This window comes from Corvus kubaryi, unplaced genomic scaffold (genome assembly GCF_017639235.1).
Source record: "Corvus kubaryi isolate FWS band 111438036 unplaced genomic scaffold, C.kubaryi_AGA036_p1.0 138, whole genome shotgun sequence".
NCBI classification, from domain to species: domain Eukaryota; kingdom Metazoa; phylum Chordata; class Aves; order Passeriformes; family Corvidae; genus Corvus; species Corvus kubaryi.
Genome location: NW_024580672.1, coordinates 8621687 through 8646422, shown reverse-complemented (window position 1 = coordinate 8646422; position 24736 = coordinate 8621687). Strand labels below are relative to the sequence as shown.

General features: G+C 34.6%; 1 protein-coding gene across 6 annotated transcripts in view; it reads right to left on the bottom strand.

The window, feature by feature from the left end:
* IDE (insulin degrading enzyme) overlaps positions 1–24736 on the bottom strand; it is a 54234-nt gene that overhangs the window by 12770 nt on the left and 16728 nt on the right. For 5 of the 6 annotated variants that reach the window (XM_042019012.1, XM_042019009.1, XM_042019013.1 and 2 more), the window contains exons 9-19: positions 24372–24463; positions 22687–22767; positions 20562–20665; positions 13677–13779; positions 12576–12698; positions 11878–11960; positions 8542–8686; positions 5779–5889; positions 4395–4515; positions 2788–2879; positions 381–492 (exon numbers count right to left, since the gene is read on the bottom strand). In XM_042019012.1, the coding sequence (XP_041874946.1) occupies positions 381–492; positions 2788–2879; positions 4395–4515; positions 5779–5889; positions 8542–8686; positions 11878–11960; positions 12576–12698; positions 13677–13779; positions 20562–20665; positions 22687–22767; positions 24372–24463 (1167 nt within the window). Of the gene's footprint in view, positions 1–380; positions 493–2787; positions 2880–4394; positions 4516–5778; positions 5890–7879; positions 8025–8541; positions 8687–11877; positions 11961–12575; positions 12699–13676; positions 13780–20561; positions 20666–22686; positions 22768–24371; positions 24464–24736 lie in introns of all 6 variants that reach the window. The other variant, XM_042019010.1, reaches the window with a different exon arrangement.

Genomic DNA, 24736 nt, shown 5'->3' with positions numbered 1-24736 from the left:
TGGGACAGGGCTCTTATTTCCATAAATTATAACAAGTCACTTAGAACTGAATTGCAGAATCATATGATCACAGAAGGGCTTTGGGCTGGCAGTCACCTAAAAGATCATCCAAGTCATCCCTAGAAGTCCCATTTACATACACAAATTAAAAATGAAATCAAATTAATTGTAAAGTAGCCTAGAAAGATCATGTATTAGTACATAATTTTATTAGTAAAACCACACCCTAACTATATTTCTGAAGCTTAAAATAACTTGGAGTAAGTTTGACTTCAAAACACACTCCTAGCAACACATTAATATGCATTTTAAAATTTTGTTAGCAAGGAGAATCTCAATTTAATGTGCCTTAAATATCGTAAATAAATAATTTAACTTACTGTCAGGAAGTTGCACTTCTCTGTATCTCACTAGCTGACTGGGAAGGAGTGGCTTTGTATGAGCATGCTCAATGAGAGTGTCCTCAACCATCTGCATAATTCCTAATGCAGCCTGGAAAAGAAAACAGAAGATGATTTTTAATAATCATTAGTTATTCTGTATTGAACAGCAAGATAAGACTTTCCAATTACTGATGGTGCTGTGAGAGAAAAGAAAAAAAAAAATCAGGAGTAGAAAGTAGGGATATTGTAATTCAATACAAATACAGTAGAAGTTAAGTAGATGAGAGAAAGTGGGAGTGTGGAGGGCAAAAGTTTTTTTGTGCCTTCTTTATGTTTGAATTGTTTACATGTTTAACTACTTCTACTTCTCCCCAGGGCTCAGTGCTTCTGAAATTAAAGCTCAATGGGCTGCCTTTTTTTTTTTTTTTTTTCCCCACTTTCCCTCCACCACTTCATGTGGTCATCTTTCAAAGTTTGAAAATGAGATATCTTAAATGTATGTTTGCAAAGCAAATGGCATTTCAATAGATAAAAATTTTCAGAAAACAAATGGTTACGGTCATGGATGCATTTCATTGATGTGTTGGTGGTGTTAAGACTCATTGCCCAAATACTTTCTTTTATTAGATGGATTACAATAATAATTAAAAAAATATATAAATAGTGAAAAAAAATAAAAGTCGTTAGTTTCATTCAAGGATTTAACTTCAATAGCTTCACCTCTTAAGGGTTATGTGTTCTTGTAGCCTGCACACTGGAAATTACAGTAACTTGCTACAAAATAGTTTTGGCTGAAAGCTAAAATCTCTCTCTCTGCATTGCCATAAACTCACACAAGTGATTTTATCAGAAACATGCAAAATGTTTGAAAACTTAATAAACATACACCCTACCAACACCGCCAAAACCCCCTCACAGTATCAAAGACAAAAAGATTGAGGTCTAAAAACCACAGTTTAAAATGAGAAAAATCCTACGTATTCTTTCAATCAAATCACCATATTAAAATACTGACAAGAAGACTGCTCAGACAGATGCTCTGAACAGGATTACTTTACTATTCATCCACTTGCAGCAAATTAAGAAATTGCCAAAGAAAAAGCAAGTATCAGAGTGAAATCAAAGAAAAAAATATGAATTTCATGCAGCTAGATAAATCCAATTTTTCAAGTCCAGATTCACCAAAATTTTTTTTCATTATTGAAAGGTGTCACAAGACAATGTAGATTTTGGTTTTAGTTGGAAAAAATCTTAGGTCCAGGTTAAAATTGCTGAGCTTTGTCAATGATTATCACATCATGGGTACTGAAGGACAGACAACTTTTCCTACTCGCATCTATTCAGGTTTGCAGATGATTTCTAAACACTACAGAGTTATGGGTGTACCAGGACATCATTCCCAGCTCTTTAGCTGTAGGACTTTCAATAGCCACCCACTATGCCAAGTAAAGAATACACTTCTCTGATATAACTGCATCATCATGGAAATCTAAAACATCTGGACATTCAGTGCTATTTCTAGAAGGAACTGACCTTCATATACAAACACAAAAGAAAGAAGTAAGGAAAAAGAGATTATTTTTTAATTTCTCTGCAAGAAGAATACTCTACAGAATTTTTTAACAAGTACTTTAGAGACAGTCTTGAAAAAGTTTGTCTCTCCATGCTATTAGCTCCTTCCTCTCTTATTTTTCCCTTTTGTACTAGTTAATTTTCTTCTCCATACATTCAGCAGTCACTAGCAGTGTATTTATAACAGCTCCTGCTAGTAAACTATCCCAGAGCTGTTGCAACACAAAATACTGTAAACAAGCTTTATGAAAAAGGACTGCAAAAACATACAAGAAAAGTACTACATTTTGTATTGGTATGTATATCAAGTATTAAGATTTCATACGCAAATACAAGCTGTTACTATCTTAATGGAAGACAAAGCAAATGTTTTCTGAGTTTTACTTCCCTAACTGAGAGCTGACACTTGGCTTTTTTATGGTCCACCATTCCTGTATAGCTATGTGCAAACTACTTAATTTGGAAGGATACTGGATTCTTAAATCTTTGCTAGTTATTCTGAAAGTTTTTAATGGAAAAAGCAAGATCTGCAGAACACCATTCCTTTTGCAGCTTGATCACAGTAATGACATGCAGCAGACTTTCAAATACGTAGATCCTAAGTTGTTTTTATTAAATTTCCAAGAGCAATATAGAGGCAGCACTCAGCTTAATAAATCTAAAGTGGAAAAAATTACACTCTCATACTCCCATAAAGATAAAAAAGTACAAAGTTAAATTATGAAATCACATTTGGCAAAACTGCTTTAAGATCTGCAAAGATTAAACTAGTGTTCCATTTTTATGCTGCTTTTAAATAAAAATTGTTTTATTAAGAAAGTATCACACCAACCTGCTTTGTTATATTGCCATGGAGAAGAGCTTCGATGTGTAACCGTGACAACAGCTGTGCTATGAAGGCCTTGAGACGGGGAAGAGTGACATCTACAATAGATATTTAGACAGTTAAATCACTCAAATGCATTTTTAAATTATGAAGGACCTAAGCCTAAGTCATCATTAGATACAGCGCATTTCTCAGGAGGAGAAATTTGTCATTATGAAGAAGTGAATCCCTGCTTAAAAATGCAACATTGGAATGCTTCCAGGTCTAAACAGCAGCACTCATCATATAGTTTATTTCACTTAGAATTCACATGCTGTCTTGACCCAGATTCAAAAAAAAAAAAAAAAGGGAAGAAAAGCTGCCTTTCCAATCATGCTGAACAAACACTCATTCTCCAGAGAAAACAGTTGCAATTATTCAGGTGGTGTTCCAAGGAAAAGCCTTAGTTATTAACTAAAAAACCAACATGTAGTTTATAATGTTCAAGAAGCACACTGTGCATTTACCATCCGGACTAAAAAAAGAACCTCAACTCAAATATAATGTTTTAATATTAACTTTGCAACAAACAAGACACAAGAAAAGTACTTTGGCAATATATTCTAGAGGACACATGCAAAACATACACATTCTATCCAGCCTGCCCTTGCAAAGCAGTTTTCATATGTACTCAAAGTATAGTTTAACACATAGAATCAATGGAATAAGAGAAAGGATGGTTGAATGCATGGGGTGTTCATGGATACGTGTTCTGAATCAAATCAATATAATAATAAATACAAAAACCAGGTATTCTTGAAAATAATGTCTTGGTGTATTCCAAGAAGATATTACAAGACATTTTGCAAACTGTCCCAGGAACAGCCTTTTAATACAACACAGTAACATGCAGGTAGGGAAAAGTTCTTCAGCTATTACTACAAACATAGAATCACCACAGAATGGCTTGGGTTGAAAGGGACCTTAAAGATCATCTAGTTCCGACACCCCTACCATGGGCAGGGACACCTTCCACTAGGCTGGTTGCTCAGAATCCCACTCCATCTGGACTTGAAACATCAATTAAATCTCTTAATTTGAAATTTCTTCTTCCTTCAAATATACTGGGGTGCCTACTCTTTGTTTAGGGCCACAATACTCTTTATTCTTCATCATTGTTGTCATTATCTACAGAAAGTATTTATTTTTTCTTAATTAGCTACAGTTCTTTATTACCTACAGAAACATAAGCTAGGACTCCCCATTAACAGAAAAAACGAAACAGTTTGCACATTGGGAAGTACAGTGCGGATACATTCCAATGTGCCTGTAAGATGCCAACTAGAGCCAAATGATTTTACCAATGTTGATTAAGTATTGGATTCACCATATCCAGGTTCATACCCACAAAGTTGGTCAAGTTTTGCCTGAACTTTTACCTGCAAGTTTTGCCATTTGAGACCTTTTCCATGACCTACTCTACTTCCCTGAAACTGGAGGGCAAGTGCAGCAAGGCCAGCATCAGCTCTGGTCTGGCACTGCAGGGGGTTCACTTGAATAGTGAGCAGAGGTCAAAACAAGTATCCTCAATAGTTAAGTAACATAAAAAAACCAACAAAGCAGCAGAACATTACCATCTAGAGCTTCTTTTAATTCATCTTTGGTCCAAGCAACTTCTGTCATCAGGAGTCGGAGATAATACATTGCATGCTGGTGAGGCTGTTCAGCCCTGAAGTTGTTAAGTGATCTCATGTACTAAACCAAAATAATTAGGTTCAAATTAGAAATTTAGAAACAGAGTTCTGAACATAAAATATTAACACTGCACTCTCAACTTTGCATCAAAAAGATACAATTCAGATATTGAGAACGTTCTCTTGCTTGTTAGAACGGTTAAAAAATTGTGTTAAATGACCTTAGTAATAATGTGGGCTTCTGAGCCTTTGGATTCAGCAAAAACCATTAAGATGGTTGAAATGAGCATGAAATCAAACTTGTCCATAAAATTAACGTCTAGAAATTAAACTATTGCAATTAAACAATGACTTAGATCAAGTTGCTCTGCCCAGGAAATCTGCATTCTATGATGACTGACCAGGGGTGGGAAAATACTGCTAAAAGAAAATGTATTTTTCTCCCTGTTGCCTCCTTTGGCTGACTGGATTAGACAAAAACTGGAGCATCTGGAAAATTCTTTGAATTTTTTGCATGGATAAAGGAGGTATGAGAGAAGAACCCTCTTTTCTAGTCCAGCTGCACTTCTACAAAATAAGCAAAACCTTTTTCCTCTACCAGAGAAACTGGAAAGCACAAACTAATAGTTTGGCAAACTGGAAGTATTTCCAGCATAGGAAAAAAGTAACTCATTTCAGGGCACATGAGTGACCAACAGTGAGCCTCAGGTTGCTGAGGATATATCCTTATATCTGCTCCAAACAGAAGCCAGAAGTTGGTATCTCCCTTATCTTGTTTAATGTAGACATGAGGAGAAAACTGCAATCTCCCCATGTGATATAACTTCTAGAAATCAACATGTACTAAACCAGGTGGTTACCTGTGCACCAAAGGATCTTGGCACAGGAGCCAAGACAAATTTGGGGAAAAGAAATGTTGCAAACTTTTTCAACACTTCCTTTCCCCTTTCACCCATTTCCCACTTCTTTTATGGCTAGGTCCTACTGAAACCTTTCCAAATTGCAAAACAGGATATAAAGTTAAGATTTGCCCCTCCATCCCCCTACTTAGATTTCTACTCCTACCAAAGCAAGCTGTGCTTCCTTGATACATCATAAAAAAGACTAGCTAAAAAAATACTCCAGGACCAGTTATTTTTAACCAAACAATGTTATATACACAACTCTGAGGAACTCACAGCCACAAAAAAGAAAAAAGCATCTGAAGTCCCACTAACAGAATTTCACTCTCTATTTCCATGGATAGTCAGCCCTCAGATTTCCTAACAAGTCAATGCATTCAACTTGCAATTACTCCAAAATGTGCATTTCTCATGCAGCTTACCGCTTCCTTGATAATTTCAAATCGCTTTTCATCGATCTCAAAAGTAGCCATTTTCTCAATGATCTTCTTGAGCAAGATATGTTGCTTGTCATTATAACCTTTTACAGAGAGCTACGGAAAAAGTGCATAAGTTGCTTTAAATGTGGAAGATAAAAGAATAAAACCATTACCACGTTTTGCATAATTCAAGGAGCACTACATTTTCAATACTTACGCTAAATTCACCGTTACTGAACATTTAATAATTCTTAAGTTAAATCCCTTTACCCACCAAAAAGTTACTGACAAATATAATATTGCATATTTGCACAGGAGTTCTAAATGCACAGAATTAATGTAATTTCATGTTGGTGTAAGTAAACTGTACTCAGAATACAGATTTTTAATGATCACAATGTTGAGTCTTGGAGTACTGAAATGGTTTTAATTTAGGTTTCTCACTTTAGCAATGAAGTCTAGATTCACAGCCTTCTAAAACACTCTCTCCAATTTACTTTCACCCTTATCTCTGTTGTTGATCAAAGAATATTTAAGTGGAAGTAAGCAATACTACAAAAAAGGGGTGCCGTAAACAGCAGCACATTTTATAATCAGGATGCTGCTGAGCTGAAACATCAGGGTAGTTATTCTGCAATTGTAATGATACATTGATCTGATCATACATATTTTTGAAAGTATAAATGAAATAAACTTGCTCATTTTAAAAATAACATAAAACTTTAAAATTACTGTATGATTTCATCAAGCTACAGAAAATTTCTCTGGCAAAAAAGGCATTAAAAGGTCATTTTTCCAGGGAAAACTTCAAAATTTGGTATCTTGAACCAAAATTGAATCGATTGGAATCACCTGGAATCCAACTGCACAAATCCAATCAAAAAGGAATTTGATTGGATTTGTGCAGTTTAATAATTAAGAGTAAAACTTAACTTTAGAACACAAACCAACATACAGATGGGATTTCTGCTTTTCAGAAGGAAGAATTTTTTTGTTCTGTAGTTGCTGAAACATAGCTGAACTTGAATGAATTTGAAGAAAAAGTTATCATAAAAGGATTTATGACAAAGGTTGGTATCCTAAATCAGCATAGGAACCCAATGTTCAACAATCACCATGGGCGACTTTTCAGAGTAGCATCTGCCTATGCTCAAAGCATCAATGTAATACAGTTACACTTATTAATTATGAAACTTCTCACACTACAGAAAAGAATATTACAAGTTCTCAATATTTAAACTAACTTTGACTAAAAATGAAGAAAATTACACTTTTTTTTTAAAAAGGAATTAACTCTGATCATAGAAACATCAGCAAGCTTTGAAACCATGTTTGCAATAAGTCAAGTGAATGCAACCAGGAAATTGGATTTATGTTAGATAAAAAAAAAAATTGCAGCACTCTCTCATATAGAAAATGTAAAGCCAATATACAGTACATTCTTCTACTAAAATGCTTTGGAAAATAACACTTCTACAGGACATTTCGAAAGACATTCTAGAATGTAAGGGTGGTTAACAAAAGCTTTGAACGGAACTTCAAGAGAGACTACTAAAATCTCCTATCATAAATCCCATAGGAGAAGCTGAGTAAGAAATAACCATTTATCAGAATACCAGTATTTATCAAGTATTGTCAGCCCTTTATAACAGATTATAAAATATGTGATAAAAACAAAAGAAAAAGGCATAAATATCCAGCATTGCATTCTAATGAACACATGCACAATCCATTTCCACAGCTCACTACAGCAGAATTAGAGAATTATAGCAAAATCTGTAAAGTTGAGGATTCGTTCAACAGAAAAGTTAATCTTTTTACACAGAAACCAGCAATAGTACTTTCCAGATTATCATGCAAGCAAGTAAAAATGTGAACCAGAATGCAACAATTGCACTACACCCATGTTCACAAGTCACTGCAATCTTAAACAGGTCACTCAGTACTGATTAAAATACAGTCTTGCACCGCCTTTAATTCATGAGATATATGCAAGGAAAAAAAACATTAACCATCTCATTTAGAAATGCAGAAGTCAAATGTTTCTCCAAGCTCAGCAACTCCCAAACTGTTTCATTTCCTCCTGCGTTTTTTTCTTACTTACAAGTATTGCATTCATTCCTGATGCAATGCCATAGACCAAACCTGAGAGGCGTGCTGCATATGTATACTCTTTTAAATCATCCTTCAATAACCTGATAAACAGGTATGTCATGTTGCAATGGAGAGGATCAGCATAAATGTAGCGACTAACAAAAAGAAAAACAAAAGAAATGCTTTGATACCTCAGGCAGTGACAAGGTAATGGATGAATAAACATGACTGAAGAGTATGTATATGCAGCCTCATGATCAGTAGTTCTTGAACAGAAAAGCAGAAGTATACTGTTTATTTAATAGCATGAAAAGGGGTCTTTTACCCCATCAGTCAGAAAGTTTTGGTAGATATCTGACCAATAGATATGTAAGCTTGGATTAGGGTTGCCTTTTTTTTAATGGAGGAAGAAATCTTACAACTAATTAATTTCACAAATGATATAAAAATAAAGACAAAAATTTGCTTAATATGAACTGAAAGACTGTTGAAGACTTTTAACAAAATTCAACTTAAAATTCAAATCAAAGAAAGGATGGTTAATAACCAAGATCAAAAGGACTAACAGCCTTTATTTTTTAAATAGAAGTCCTTCCATCAAATCAATATAAAAATGTTGATGAGTGGAAGTAGTTTTAAGGCTCTAAGCTTTTCCTTGATTTGGGTACTTACATACATCCCATAGATGGTATTTTGGAGATCATAGTTCAAGCCAGCTAGTTCTGCTGCATATGCATACTCGTTGAGGGAGTCTTTGAGTAGCTCAAGGTACAAATAGGCCATGTTACAATGCAAGGGATCCACGTAAGCAAATGGGCTGGAAGAAAATGTTGAAAGTAAAATATGCAGTTTAAAATTATTTTTCTGTTTCTTTTGGCCTTTTAAGTTTGATCTGAAGGAAACAGTATCTTCTGTGATTTTATGCTGATGGATCCCATTATGAAGGATTCCTATTTCAAAGCCAAATATGAATATACCTGAAAAGAGTTACTTAGCTTGCTTATGGTTTGATGCCCAAATACAGTCAAGATCCCAGACATATTTTATTCGTGCTCATAAATCAAGACATGTTTTATTTACATGGCTGCACAGTCAGAATTCACCAGGAGTAAAAGAAACTAAACGCACCAACATAATTTAACAGACCAAAATCAAAGTCCACGTACTGAACATTAATTAATACTCATACACGATCCGTTTCTATTACAAAAATTAGGAGTTCAACAATTTGTGGTACGAAAATATGCAGTACATGCCAAGTTCAGCTCTGGAGACAAGTCTGACATACCCATTTTCTTACTACCGTAATTTTTTGTGTTATCTTTTTAATGGCAATAACTCCCCAAAACCTACTGTTGCATTAGAAGCACATGATCACACACAACACTGTCGCAAAATTTCTCAAAAAGAGAAATGCAACTCAAAGACTCAAGCCATGTTTCAACTGTGCTAATTGTTACATACCTGTGTGTTTTAAAGATTTGAGAAGTCAAGCCAAGTCATGTGTACTATACGTATTTCTAAAGTCTCTGAAGTAAATTCACTACCAATTTCATGGAAATAATGAGCAGTATCTGAAGCATTTGCTGTCAGGATATGGCTTGCAATTCAAACCCATGCTATTGGCATTTCTTTTCCTGAAGCAGTCAGATATTCAGAGACATGCTATTACATTTGTTTACACCTATACAGCAGGGTATTTCACTGTGTGTATCAACATTAACTTAGTAAAGCAAAGATCACACGACCACAACACACAAACCAATAACTTCAAAACACATTGCAAAGGTATTTTTAAGAAGGTTCCTCCTAGCTTTTAGCTTCTCCTTCCTTTTAGACTAAGAAAAGGAAGCACAGGAAGGGATTTTAACAAACTAAATAAATAATTTTAGAAATATCTATTTGAGAAGCACAGCCTGCGGTAGCCTGAAATCTTAACCCAGATTAAACAAACAGATCAGTAAAAAAGACAAAAGGACGGGTATTTGCATTTCTCCCTACAATGAGATTTCCCCAAACTGAGCAATTTCAATATGCCCAATGATATAAATCCAATTACTACTGAAATTTTTAATTAAGATCAAATTCAAAGCAAAACGTAGGTCAATCCTATAAACCTTCCTCCAAACTCATTATATTATTTAGCATTTTGATACTAGAATACAGACTTAATCAGTTTGAGTGATTACTATGTCTGTATCAGTTATGAATTCTGTGTTCTCACTTAGCTGGCAAAGGCCAACTGGAAGTTTTGAAAAAAATCACAGCTACTAGATCATTAATCCTCAAGTGAAAAGTAACAGAAAACAATTATTACAACACTGTTCTGGGAGTTGCTTCCTATTACTGACAGTTTTGTAAACAAATGCTTATTTCTAGTTTACCTTTTTTTTTTTACTAGACTCAAAGAAGTAGAACAACTCAATCACTAATGATGCATTTTAAAAAACCTGTGAAGTCTAGCCTTTGCCTCTTTCAAACAGCTGTTAAGTGACGGAGCTGGAATCAACACTGAAGTGCTGAGTTGCTACCTTTAAAGAATTTTCAAAACATCAGCACATTACATGGTATAGCCAAGATATCTCTGCTTGTTGCAGGAGGGTTGGACTGGACCTTTACATGTCCCTTCCAACACAAACGATTCTATGATATTGTGTGTATGTGGAGACATTTATACCTTTGTGTGCTCTACATAAACCAAATTACTATCTTCTATTCATTCACAAACTATTAGAGACTGGACCACTTATAGTTCACCTGAATTGATTTAAAAAACCACTGCAACTATAAACTCAGTGTCCATCAGTAAAATCCTTCATTGGATTTTGGCCAACATAGTACAAGGAAAAGCCATGAAGAATGAACAAAGAAGGCAAAGCACTGCAGCTATTGTTCTCCGAGTAAGAGATGGGGAGTTACCGTTTTGCTCCTCCACTTCCTGACACACCGAAGTTGAAACAGTTGTAACATCTGGCCTGTGGTTTCAAAAAGCAAAAAGAGAAAATGCCCAGGCAACCTATTTTCCCCAACTAGTACCAAAACCAGCACCAAGACATGACGCACTCTGAAAAAAAACCTCTGTAGATCTTTCTCCTGCAATAAAAATTTCAAGTGGTCTCTCAAAACAAGAATTCAACAGTGCATCTACGGGAGCCCCCACAATGGTCCTTCCAACACATAACTTAATTAGGCAAAAGGAGAGTCCCCGAATTTTTTCTAGCTTTCAGCAGTTCTACACAGAAACAGCTGCACTCTAAAAACAGCAGTATTTTTTTTAATTGAAATGTTAGAAATTTATTACTTGAAAGGAACATTAAGAAGGTCCATCATTGTCATGCTCACTTAAAAAAGAAACATTATCTTCCTATGATGAAAATCATGCAAGACCAGAATTAACATTACATCATTTTATCATACATCTTGAGGTCAAACATTCATTGATAATACAGACAATGCTCTTCTAAAAATAAAATACAATCAGTTATGGGTGTCAGTTAAGTAAAATCCCAAAATTTTAAGCATTTTTTAAACTGGTTTGCATTATGCAAATGAAAACAGGACTTGAGCCTAAAACCATTATGAGAATAGCATTTCATAAAGAAAACACATCTTAAAATAGCTGTGATTTAGTAATTAATTTTAAAATACACACTTATTTCTAAAGAGGGCTACTGCAATATGTAGTGGGTTCTATTGGCAGGTATATTTCAGGGATAGTAAATAAAATATAAAAAGAAAATTTGGCTTAAAATTATTCTTAGATAAACTTTTCCTGTTAATATAGAAGGAGCACATCCAATTTCTTGCTACTCAATTACTGCGTATTTTAGATGATGCTACTCAATACTGCATATTCCTGCTATTTAAGCCTTATTACATATTCAAAGTAAGGATGAAGATTCTAAAGTGTCAATACATGCAAGAAAGTCTTTGCTGCAGAAACACAGATTCCCACTAAAGAAGAAACTTTTGGAGACTACTTTGTGTGACATAGTTAACATTGCATACCTGAAAAATTCGAAGTTGAGACAAGCTTTTGGCAAAAAAAATTTGTCATCTTGCTTGAACCATAGTTTGCTCATAGCAGTGTCCTGTGTCAAGAAAAGAGGTTTTATTAAGTCATCTGACTTTTAATTGCAGTATATGCCACTATTTAAAAAAAAGTCTATTCACCACTTCAAATTGTTGCTTAGAATTATCCCCTTAAATTCATATTGCTTGAATTGCTATGTTCAATATATACAGTAAATATAGATATATTCAATATATTTTGAGATCATTAAATGACACTTCTCTCCCTTTTTCCATGCAATCACAGGCGTTCTCCATACAGTTACAAAACAGCCTTGTCTACACACTCGACTTACTCAACACTGGTCAAAAAAATGTAAGAGTGGCAGTCACCCTCCGGCTGAATAAACAGCTCTACTGCTATTTTTATCAATTGTTGACACACTTTCAAAAGGGCAGAGAGAGTTCAAGCTGTATCTAGATTCACTGTCATAGGAACACAAATTGTCATAATCCAAAGTTCAGCAAGAATGAACTTTCTACTGTCTTTGTAGCAATATATTGAAGTTTTGTATTTTTTTGTTTACTATACTTTGGAATATGAGATGATTTGTATTTTAAAAAAGAGAGGAATTAAATTCTAACTAACTTCCCAGAAGGTTAGGCAGCAAACACGACAAATACAGACAGTTTACCTTGACAAGGGCAGGGTACTGCGTTGCATCTTTTTCCAATGGCAAGATTTCAAAGTTTGTAGGAATAAACTCATTCTTCATTGGAAGCTTGAATTTCCCATTCAGGTCAGCATTTTGCCATTTCTAGATCAACAGGAGAAACAATGAGGCTATGCCAATTTCTGCTTAATTAAAGCATGTATGTGCTTATTTATTTTATGATGGAACAAAAAAATCTAAAAATGCATTCCACTACCCTATGTGTAAATACTATTAAGATAACAGGGCAAGAGAGAAATAGCTGGGAAAACAAGTTGGAGTAGGCTATCTGCAGGATGAATTGCTTTTAGAAGAAGGATGACAAATAAAAAATAATTTTGAAAAGTTTACAGTAGAGACGAAGGTGGGTTTATATTTTATATTTTCTGCTATCATGAACTGTAAATTAAGATATTAAACTAAACACTTAAACAAGAATTCTAATCAAGCACATAAGTATGGTCAAGCTAAAGGAAGTGTTCCTATACAATGTCTTCAGAGCACACTCAGAAGGTCCCATTCAGCCCTAAGGTACATTTTACAGACATATCGTCTTAGAAGATTAGAACAATAACAAGTTTCAGTAAGTATTTACCCACCTTCTTTTTTTGAGTTTTGATTTTTACAATCTCATTTAACTAGCAAAACATACTTGTTTTCTATGTTGCAAAAACTAACTTCAGAAACAGTTACATATAATAGTTTTAAAAAACTACTTTTTAAAGTACTGATCAGTTCATTAACATACAATAGAGAGTTTTAAGTTTTTAAAAATTAATGCTTACATTGTTAAGCAGCCACTGCATATTAGGGATCTTCTACAGAGAAAACAGTATAACATTCCCTGTACTTAACATGGTTTATAACCATTAAAATATGTCCAACCTATGTAATAAATATTTGAAATCTAAAAACTAATTAAGATTCTTACTTCCTTTAACATTAAACAGACTCAGTGTATGATTTTTATGCTATGAAGAGCAGCAGATTTAAGCTCTCCCTTCAACTAAATGGAAAATTAGACAACGGATTTACCACTGACTTTCATTTGCAGATATTGTAATGTTACAAATTTTAACATGCCTTAATAACTTCATCGGAAATTGCTTCTTGCTTGTACTGTGTTCCATACCAGTCCTCTGTTCGATCAGTTTTTCCTTCAAAAGACTTGGAAACGATTGCAACTCTGAAAACAAAGAGACAAAGCACTTTGGCATGAATGTGTCTGAGAAAAGACTCAGAGAAATTATTCCAAGCACTGTTTCTGCTCCATCACCAAATACCTTTACTTCTGCAAACAGCCCCTAGACAATTACAAGGTACAACAGCAAGTATAAGTATACTGAACTACATGCTAAGGTTTACCATGAAATCAGGTTACCATTGTCATTTAATGTCACTGTTTATTTCTAAAGTGTTACAACCTAGAGTTACACACCAGTAGTGCTGCATGCAATTTCTATTTTTTAGACGCTGTTGTTGCTCCAGAAAACAGAAAGCAGTTCTTGCAGTCTTCTAAAAAACTCATGAAGTGATTCTGTTTTACATATCACCTGTATCAGCACCCAAATACGTGAAAATACTGATTAGAGAAATTTTATCCTAGTCCTAGTGTCATAGAATCATAGATAACCTCGAGTTAAGAGACCCCTAAGGATCATCACGTTCAACTCCTCACTTCTTGCAGGACTACCTAAAACTAAACCATGTGACTAAGAGCATCATCCAGGTGCTGCCTGAACTATAGAACACACCCAAAAAAGAAGAAATCCAGAATAAAGAAAATTACAACCTTATCAGTACTTTTTTAGTAGTCTACGTGATAGGTATCAAGGAAACTCCTCTAATTCTATTAAACAATCTACAACACAAAAGAGTATTCAATGGAAGTGGCTAGCTTCAAGAGTAAACAGATGTTTCTAAGAAATCGGAAATGGTCAGAAAGGTAGCACAATTACCTGTTCTGGGCATGGCTGAACACCTGCTTGTCCATGGGAAGCAGTGAATTAATTCCTTGCTTTGCTCTGTGCATAGCTTTTGCTTTCCCTATTAAACTGTCTTTATCTCAGCCCACAAGTTTTCCAGCTTTTACCCCTTCTGATTCTCTCCCTGATCGCACTGGTAGGTGAGTGAGCGAGTGGCTGTCTGGGGCTTGGCTGCTGGCTGGGGTTAAACCACAACACAGGTACGAAGTTGCTAAGAGATTACAAAAACCATGAAGTCTCTTAGAATTTCAGAGCAACCTAGCAGGTCTTTTTGTGCATAAATAAATAATAAAAATAAGACAAAGATGTGAGCGTTTTAAGTGAAAAAACTATCCTGATAAAATTCCAATAATTGTATGTCTAGAGCAGCACGACAAAGATGTTTTATGCTAGAATATACTGTTAGAATATGTCTGTTATTCAACATTTCCTCCTCCTACCCTTCTCCAACATACTGATGCTCAAGCAGTAGTGACAATCCAAGGACCCAAACATTTCCTGCACAAACACAGTAAAATTCAAGAGCTAAAAATAATTGTATACTCACTGTATAGAAAATAAAACTGTGGAAATCAAAATTGTAATTCTTCAAGCAGTTCTGCTTCAAGAAATCCTCCTGCCTTCCCTTTATCCCAAATCACTACTGGAATGATTACTGACATTTTGAGCTGTCAAAAACATACCCACAATAATAGAAACTAATCAAAAGGCATTTTGTCTGCCCAAGAATTACAGCTTAAGACAAGACCAACAGGAAAGACGACCAGGACACAAGAAGAGGGGAAGAGAAGCACCCCAGGTAGAAATACTATGCCATGCAGGTATTTCAGTACATTGCAATCCATCTCTAAAATCACCAATTATTATTTTTGTTTTTCATTTCCCTGTTGTCCTGTATGGCACTATGAACATCCGTATGATTTAAGACAGTGTGGAAATGAACCAGGAAAGCAAGACAGGCAATCAGGTAATTTTCAACAGCACCTGCTTAAAGTATATTTAGACACAACCAGTGCAATTAGGCTTGATCCATTCATGGATATGGAACACAACAAACTAAAAATGCAATTTACTTCTGTATATTCTTGTATGTGCAACTGGCTGCGGTCCCCAATTTCAAAAACAAGCACAGCTTCTATAATGTGATACAGATTTACTAAATACTATCTTGTTTTTCACTCTCCTGAAATCTAAATTTAAGCTACAATTGAGATATCCACAGGACAATGTTACTTGGGAAGAGAACGTGTGCTTTAAAATGAATGTACTTCCACAAAAGATTATCAACTATTATACTCCAGATTTTGAGTAACAAAACTCAAGGTTCTAAGGGTGAAAAAGTAATCGAGTTAGGAAACTTAGTCAGTATTTGCAACATTAATAAAAAATGTGTCAAAGCAAATTTATTCTTATAAAAGATTAATTGATTTTTTTAGGACCTAATTTAAACTTGTCTTCCAAATTATGGTATTGTCAAACAATGGAAAAAATTACTTCTACCTCATTCAAACGCATAACATAACGTGACAGACAAAAATAGCAAAAGCCTACATTTGTTCATAGATGAACAACGTTCCCTCACAACCATTAGTAAAACTGATGTGAGGCAACACCTGCTATTCAAAGCCACTCACATAAAAATCCCCCCAGAAACCAGAGTAAGGGGAAACTACATGCAGAGAGATGCTGCTGGGGTGCAGCACTCTGATCACTCTGCAGAAGCACAAGTTATTTCTTAGGGTTCAGTAAAACTAAGTTGCTACAAAGGATTTGTAGGGGGAAATAAGTGAATTAAATTGTGATTTTCAAAACTGTTGCTCAGATCCAGTGCAACTAAAAAAAACCACATACATTTCTAGCATGTTTACCTTCAGGGGTGAGCATCACCAACTGCACTGAGATAACTTTGCTCAGAGTCTGTGAAATTCCAGTAGTTAGAAATCTCTCTATCAACATTTTTGGCATTCATTTTACTTTTCTTCCCTCTAGGATAGTACTAGTGCTGCACTTCTGCTATCAAGAGAGGAAAAAAGCCCACTTACTATCCAGGGGAAAATGTTCTTTAGCTGCTTAATCTGGTGAGTCACTATCTTTTTAAATTTTAATAAGAGCATTTATTTTGCAGATGTTGAAGGGAAAAAATGTCTTGGAAATGATAGGAAAATAACATTTTTCAGCTAAGGTTGCAACACATGCCAAGTCTATTCCCCTATCGTCACAGATGGCTGGTAAAACCCAATATAGTTTGAACAAGTAAAAATGATACTTACATTTTAAAATGTTTCTCTCTTAGGGGAATTAAGGCACTAATTGCAACAACTAGTGCATGGGGGTGGGAGGAGAATATGAACAGTTCCTGTTATGGTTCAGTCAAATGGAAGTACATGTGCATACTTACTACCATCTGTATGAATTTTTTTTTTCATATTTTTTAAACTCAAAGTTTGTTAAGAAAATAACAGTTGAAAAACTGTACTTTTGAAAAAGACATTAAATGCAGTTACTACAATATAGCTATGCCAAGAAGTCTTTAGTATAGGTGAATGAAAAGGAAATTATAAATAAAACCAGAATACAAAGGAAAAATTCAAATCAATGCCAACTGAACCACCTCAAGACAGAATGCATGCAAGGCATAAAAAGAAAAAAAATCAAGAAAACCATGAAAACAATGCCAAACAACAGGCAAAGCTGGGATGTGGCACATAATAATTCTTTCATAAAAAGGGAGAACAGAAAGGTAAACAAGAGGATACATATCAGTAAATGGTGGACAACCAAACATATAGATATTTAAAGCAGATGTGCACAGGTTTTTTTATTAGTATATAAAATTGCTCAAGAAAAGACGAAAGAAGGGAGCAGGCTACCGGATTAATAATTCATTACGTTCATATAGATACAGATTAATTTTTTTAAAAAGTTAACACAAAGGGATGCTTTTATTAACATCTGTAATCTCAACTCATTCTTCAAGAGAGCCCACCAAAAATAAAATCCACAGTGGCTTTCTTTAATCTTTGTAATGTACCATGAAATCACTTACAATAATACTTAAACAAGTTTCCCCTTCCCAAGATAATGTATCTTGCCAGAAATTTAAAATAAAAGATACTATAAAATTATATTCCCTGTTATATCATACTATACTTCGAAGGATCCTAGTTAAGTAGAAGATTTTTTAAATTGCAGTTCATTTCATTCTACTTCTAAGGATAAGTGCTTAAAATACATCTAAAAGGAATATAGTACTATATATAAGTTACTATTTTCCTTCAATCAAATGAAAGTAGGAAAGTCTGATTAGCTCAGATCTTTAAACATCTGATGCCCCAAATAAAAAATTTAATTCCCAATTAAAATTGACTTATACTTTTAAATCCAAATAAAATCAGCTTCCACAGAAGCTACAAAGAGGCATAACCATAACTTTTTAGTCTACACTGAAAAAAATGTATCATCTAGGGCAGCAGGAAAAAGCAACATGACACTTGGGAATCTTAAATTTAGATTGATGTTTTGGGTTTCTTTTTTAAGTTATACTTCCTTGAGAATACAAATAGTCTGAACATGGAGAGAACTAAGATGTGAATGTATAGTTGTTGTGGTAAAGACAAACACCAACAGTCTTAGTCTACACATAATAAGCAACAGAATTATCATTACTCTGACCATATACCATTCAAACTCAAAGCATGCCTGCTGCTACATCATTACAGACCTGCAGGCCTCATTCCATCCATGTTAGACTTGCACTGCTTTGTTGAATTTGGATGCTAAAAACGCATTTAATCAATCTTTGGACAGTCTCCAAGTTGTACATATTTTTATTTAAGCCACAGCAGGACAGCTGTCAGCATAGCTATGGGCACTTAAGCTTCAGAGAAGTAACCCACTTGTATTTATTATCTTTAAGCCCTACTAAAATCTCTGCAACAAAGATAATATATAATTTCTTTAACAATTAACTGAAGAGGCCATAAAACCAGGTTTATTCCAGTTCTGGAAGTCCTTTTTTTCTCCCAATATTTAGCACCCTTTTTATCCAAAATTTTTAAATTACGTATTTCTTCATCTATTAAATTACATCTATTTCTTAAGCAGGTAAAGTGAATAGATAACATAATTAGTCCTGAAGGAAGATTAAACATCACATACAGCATCCAAAAACCACCAGCTAGAAGAAAGCAAGGTGAGACACATGACATTTAAAGCCCACAATTACAGAGACCCACCTAAGTTACTAATGACCAATTCTGAAACACCTATCTCCATTATCTGAAGGATCAAATTATTATTTATAGTTGCTTAATATACCAAAGTTCATCTTCAGTTTGTATTTGTTCTAGGTATGTTCCATCCTGAAAAAAAACTAGTTTTTATTTAAAATTAATCCGCAATTACCAAGTGTGGAGAAAATGTCCATTTACCAAAAGTCACTTTGTCAAACGGGAGAAGGCTGATGTAACCTTACAAAACTACTACAGGAAGATACTAATACTAAAAAACAAAGCCAAGGAATATGTCGATGAGTTAAACAAAACTAATATGATAGTAAGCCATTACTTTCTTTGGTTACTAATGTTTCAAGAATGCTACAGCTAAATTCTGTATCTTTTTAGAATGACTATTTCCATTCCAATTAGATTCTTGCTCATCTTGCTCTTTTATTGTCCAACCCCCCTTTATTTCAGCAGTGGACAAAGAGGAATGCAGAATTGCCCGGTGCAGATATGGGCCTATGTTACCTACAGCAAAAGAACATTGGGAAATGGATGTTTGCTATGTAACTGAAAATACACACCACATTCTTCTAAAAATCATCGCCACTATTCTTACACTACAGGCCACATTCTACAGACTTGAATTTTCTCCCTCTACCAGTATTCTCTACACTTTCCTTTCTCACACCAGTAACTTTTGAACAAGGTTCACTATGGCTATCTTATGCTGAAGAACTGTCAGCTGGAAAGAGCGTCAAAAGACTGGCACAGCCAGCAACAGGAGTAACACAGAAAATGAGTGAGGAGTGGTCTGTAGCATCCAGTAGCACCTGACAAGCTGAAGAATCTATGAATGTATTCATTTCTTCCAGCAATTTTTCAGTGTTTAAGTAAGAAGGTGCTTTGTAAGTTCTCTGGGTAGTAACAAAGACACAATTTACATAATGAGTAAGATAATATTGACTATTTTCTTGCAATGTCAAGAGCTATGCTTCAAAGCTATGTGAAGATATAATAACATCAGATCTCATTAACACCTGCAGCTTCTTTACTACATCAGCAATAGCTCAGGTTTACCTGTTACTTGTAAGCAATTCTAAAACCAGTTAAAAGTTCACATTCATGTGGAATTCGGTAAAGCTTTCTACAGAGAACAAGTAATTAAACATTCTCTATGTTAATTACTAAAAACTGTTTGTATGTTAGAGGAATCGAATTTTAGAGAACTTGGGTGGTAGAGCAACATGAAAATACATTCAAAATAGACAAGTATTAAATACTTTAGGAAAGAGAACAGGAAATTTTCATTAAAGTATTGTTTGTTCAAAATCTGATCTCTTGACATAATCAAGCTTCAGCTGAAGTATCCCACACACATTACACCCAGATGCACACCCACACACAAAGATAAAGGCCCTTCTTTAAAGGGCATTAATTACTATGGCAACTACTGTTGCTGATACAGGCAACTCCATTTATTCTATCATTACTTGCATATGCCTAGAAACACCAGAACCCTATGACATTTGCAAACACAGTTCACAACCCAAGTTTATCTGACTTTATCCAATAATTATTTGAAATGTATCAACCTTTGAAAATAAATTAACATATATCTAAGACTTACTCATACAAAGAAACATAGTGAAGATTTTTCAATCACATTTCTTTTGGAGCTGCAAGAGACACCTAAGATTTTGTGTTTCCATTAATTTATCTGCTTTCTTATAATGTTTGTGTTAAAATAAAATCTAACTTACCGAACATTTTCTGGTCTCAATTTATCCAGTACCATCTCTATTAAATCAGGCCTGAATTCTTCAAGTAAATATTCAGCAGCCAATACTTCTTCTATAGGATAATACTAAAAAACAAAGCCAAGGAATATGTAGATGAGTTAAACAAAACTAAGCATGAAAAAGCTACGGTTCAGTACAGGAAACAAAAGCAAACACTTCTGGTCACTAAATCTGTATTACCTTGGTAATTTCAAATTAGGAGTGTGTAAGATGTTTTAAAATCACTCTCAAAACTAAAAAAGAGGGAGTAGCATTCTAACTATGCAATCATATTTCTCACGTATTAGGCCGTTTTATATACTGTATATTTACGATTCTTCTCTCTTGGAATATTTTATGTCTCAATATAGAAAGTCACCCACCTCTAAATAGTATTTTGACTAAAGTAAAAATAACATGGTAAATGCTGACCCCTGCAGGATATTTCTAAAGATAGAAGAATACCAAGTACTCACTAGAGTGCATTTGGGGAAAACAAAACATAAATAAGCAAAATAAAACAAACAAAGAAACAAAAAATATAGGTTTTTTTTAGAACTCTCTAATCATTCAATTCCTATTTACAGTAATTTAAAGGAAACTATATTTCAATATCTAAAAGCATAATGAAACTTTAAACACTTTTAATTCTAACCTTTTTTATTTAGGGCCAAACTGAAAATCTCTTAAGGTACATGGCAATTTAAGAAGGAAAAAAAAAGTTAAAGCTCATCTGAAAATTATTAATGTGGTTGAGAGGAGAACTTTCTTGATAAACACCTGTTTACCAAGGGAAAGTTACCAGGTGACATAGGCACCGAGTAGTTTGCCATATAGGTGTACTTTTTCAACCAGAGAGCAAAATGGCTTTCTGAATTACATACATTATACAAAAAATTACAGTGGAATGACTTCCAGAACAGAGAGTAACTCACAAAAAGGATTCTGGAAAAGAGAAAGGGTTGCGGGGGTGGAGATCAAGGACAATGAACCAAGCCTATGCTATAAAAAATTCAAATGTGAATGCTAAAGATCCAGAATCTGATGCTCCTTTAACTACTAAAGCAGAGTGAAAATTACCATTCATACTGCAAAGCAAAGCAAAAGAAAGGCAGTGAAAAAAAAAAAAAAAAAAGAGTCCCGATTCAATACCCTGCTCTTTGGAACACTGCTGGCAACTTCCTGGCCTGATTTTTGGAGACGGCAATTGTAATCAGAAATGATCCAACAAACAGAAGCCACTGAAAGACTGTTTCAGAAGTCAGAACTCCATCTCTTAGAGATTTTAGGCATTTGACAGAACCAAAGCAAGAGACAGCATCCCAAGCAGGAGCTCTTTAAATATCCATTTCCATGTTTTCAGCCAAGTCTAATGCTTTTTAGCAAACAGAAGGAAAATTTGAAAATTAAAGATCATTATTTTAGAGATTAAAGGTCTACAACCAGTAGCAGTAATTCCTGCAAAGAAAACAAAAATTTCTCTGAATAGATGCAGACACTAGCTATGCAATGAAGAATGGCTGCAAAAAGTTATAAAAGTTGCATAATTTCACTAGACAAAAAAACCTCTCAACAACCCTATCAAAATCTTCCATTTGTGCAAAATGAGGGAATTTTGTAACAAGTATTAAAGACCAAGTAAAAGCTACATGATTATTCTTTCAGTACCAATATACAATCATATCAGTAAAGACAAGCATTTGTAATTTGCAATCTTAATACAAACATTTCTGCTTACTGCAGTATTTCAACACTGTGAACTAAGGAACACAGTGTTTATGATAAAATATTATTTCTCTAATACTGCCCTAGAGAACACTTAGCTACCAACCAAACACAATGGCAAGGTACATATGTCTTAAAAAACACTGAAACAGATCAAACAGCACCTCCAGTTACTATATTATCAGTTCTACCTAGTACAGAAGTATAAAATGGTAGAGTGAACAGAACGTGACTTATTGACTGCCAAAACTAAGGTCTATGCAGCATACAAGAAGTGCAAAGGACCTTTGCAGATGCCTGTATTTATTAAGTGGATAATCAAACATACTGCTAAATGATTGTTAAAAAAACCAACCAAACAAAAACAACCTCCTCCACTTACATGCAACATTCCTCCAAGCTTTGAAGTGTAACCTCGTGGTCGCTCCTTATCTTTAAACCTGAATGCCACAGCATTTAGATCCTAGAAAACAATGTACAAATGATCAAAGAGTATAAATTAAAGCCTATTTTAAGAATAATTACTGGCTACTTAATTCCTTTTTATAATGAAAGAAAAGGAAGTACTTTTGCTGTATCCATGTTATAGCAGTTAGACAAGTACCTAACACAAGTTTTCAGTAATATTCAAGTTGCATCAAATTCACAACCAATTTGTGATAGTCTCATAATGTCAAGTGTTATACAAGTCGTGTAAGTACTTTTCATAGTAAGAGATCTGCCCCACCTCTCATATATTTAAATTTCCTGATAATTTGAAAACACACCAACTCTGATACAACCAGTACACAGTGTTCCAGTGCAATGTTTGTCGTAAGTTAGCAAATCGAAGCCTCTCTCTTCCTTTTTCCTTGCTTTTGTTCAGTCAGCCAAGAGTAAGTTTAGAGACAGAAAAAGTGTGTTTCTTTTTGCTGTCTCAGCCACAGAAATAGAACACAACATTCTCAGGATACAATGGCAAGGGTGAATTAAAGAGATTGAAGACTTTAAAGCCAGTGAAAAGGACGGTCCATCCTTCCATGAAACCATGCAGATAAACTGATTCATTCAACAGAGTTCAGCTGAAAGTAAACTCAAAAAGATTCTTTTCATACTTGTTTGCCAGCTCTCTGACTCACCCCACAGTCTCGGGAGTGCTGGGGTGGAGAGAAGAGGAGCAAGGGAAAGACAGAGGGATAAGACAGAAGAATTAAACTACCTTGATCAAACCTTGTATTTGCTTACTCTGTCAGTGAAACAAATCCATGGGACTTTTAGCAGAGGATAACAAGACTTGAGACTACTTTCACAGGTATACAGTGTTAAAGTGTAGGAAATAAAGCTAACCCAGATGCAGAACTTCTACTTTGGAGAGACTCAACAGTTTTGATCAAATAACACTAAGATGGAACAAGAAATCTTTACCCAAGCATATGTACTGAACCAATGAGACTATATATAGAAATAACACTGGGTTTGTTTCACACTGACACTGAGAAGAGCAGTGCTACCTGATAGGACACTTTACATTTTTGCTCTGTGCACACAGAACTACCCAGCCTTGAAAGAAGCATGAACAGTTCAGCAAAAACTGACATGTACTGCCAAAGTACTTCATGAAAAGCCTTTAGTTGACTTTCCAAAAAGGTGGTGGCAACAAACAGCAGATTAAATGTCTATTGCCATTACAATCTTAACTATACAATTTGACACACAAAAGAAGGGAGGAGTAGAATAACAGCCATTTCAATTTCCAATTCAATGTTACTCCTCAACAGTAAATGTTTTCCCCCCTTCTTCAGTGAAGACTAAGGGAAGTTATGTAAAATCCTTGTGGACAGAGTAAGATCCTTCTTCCTTCACCTCCATTATGCTATAGTAACTCCCAGCTCTATAAGAGCATTTCACACCCATGTTAAGACAATGTATTCTGAATGTACTTGTCATTTGTGTCATTGCATCTTAAAAATTAATAAACTTAATTACCACGTGATTATTAAATGCTACTTACAAAGTCAAATAATCTAATGATAAAAAAGAGTTTGTAAAAATACAACCACCACATATGGTACAGCCCCAATTACTTACCTTGCACTCTTGGAAAACCCATTCTTGAGGTCCTTCTGTACGTAGTTTTTGAATATATTGAAACATGTGCAAAATAATATCTTCAACATGCACTGAAAAGAAAAAAATAATTCACTCAGTTCTGCACAGAGAAGAAATTTAAGGAACACAAAAATGGTTTTATTTTTAATTACACTTTGACACATCAAGATCTTTAAGTACATCTGCAATCCCACCAAAGTTAAACTTGCTTTTCCCAAACATTAATTTAAGGTGCTTATGTCCCCAGCTAATTCCAAGAATTGCACTGAACATGTCTTTACGTGAAGATACTGATTTACAATATAATTTAACTTGCATCTAAATAGTATGAATAAGTAGCACAC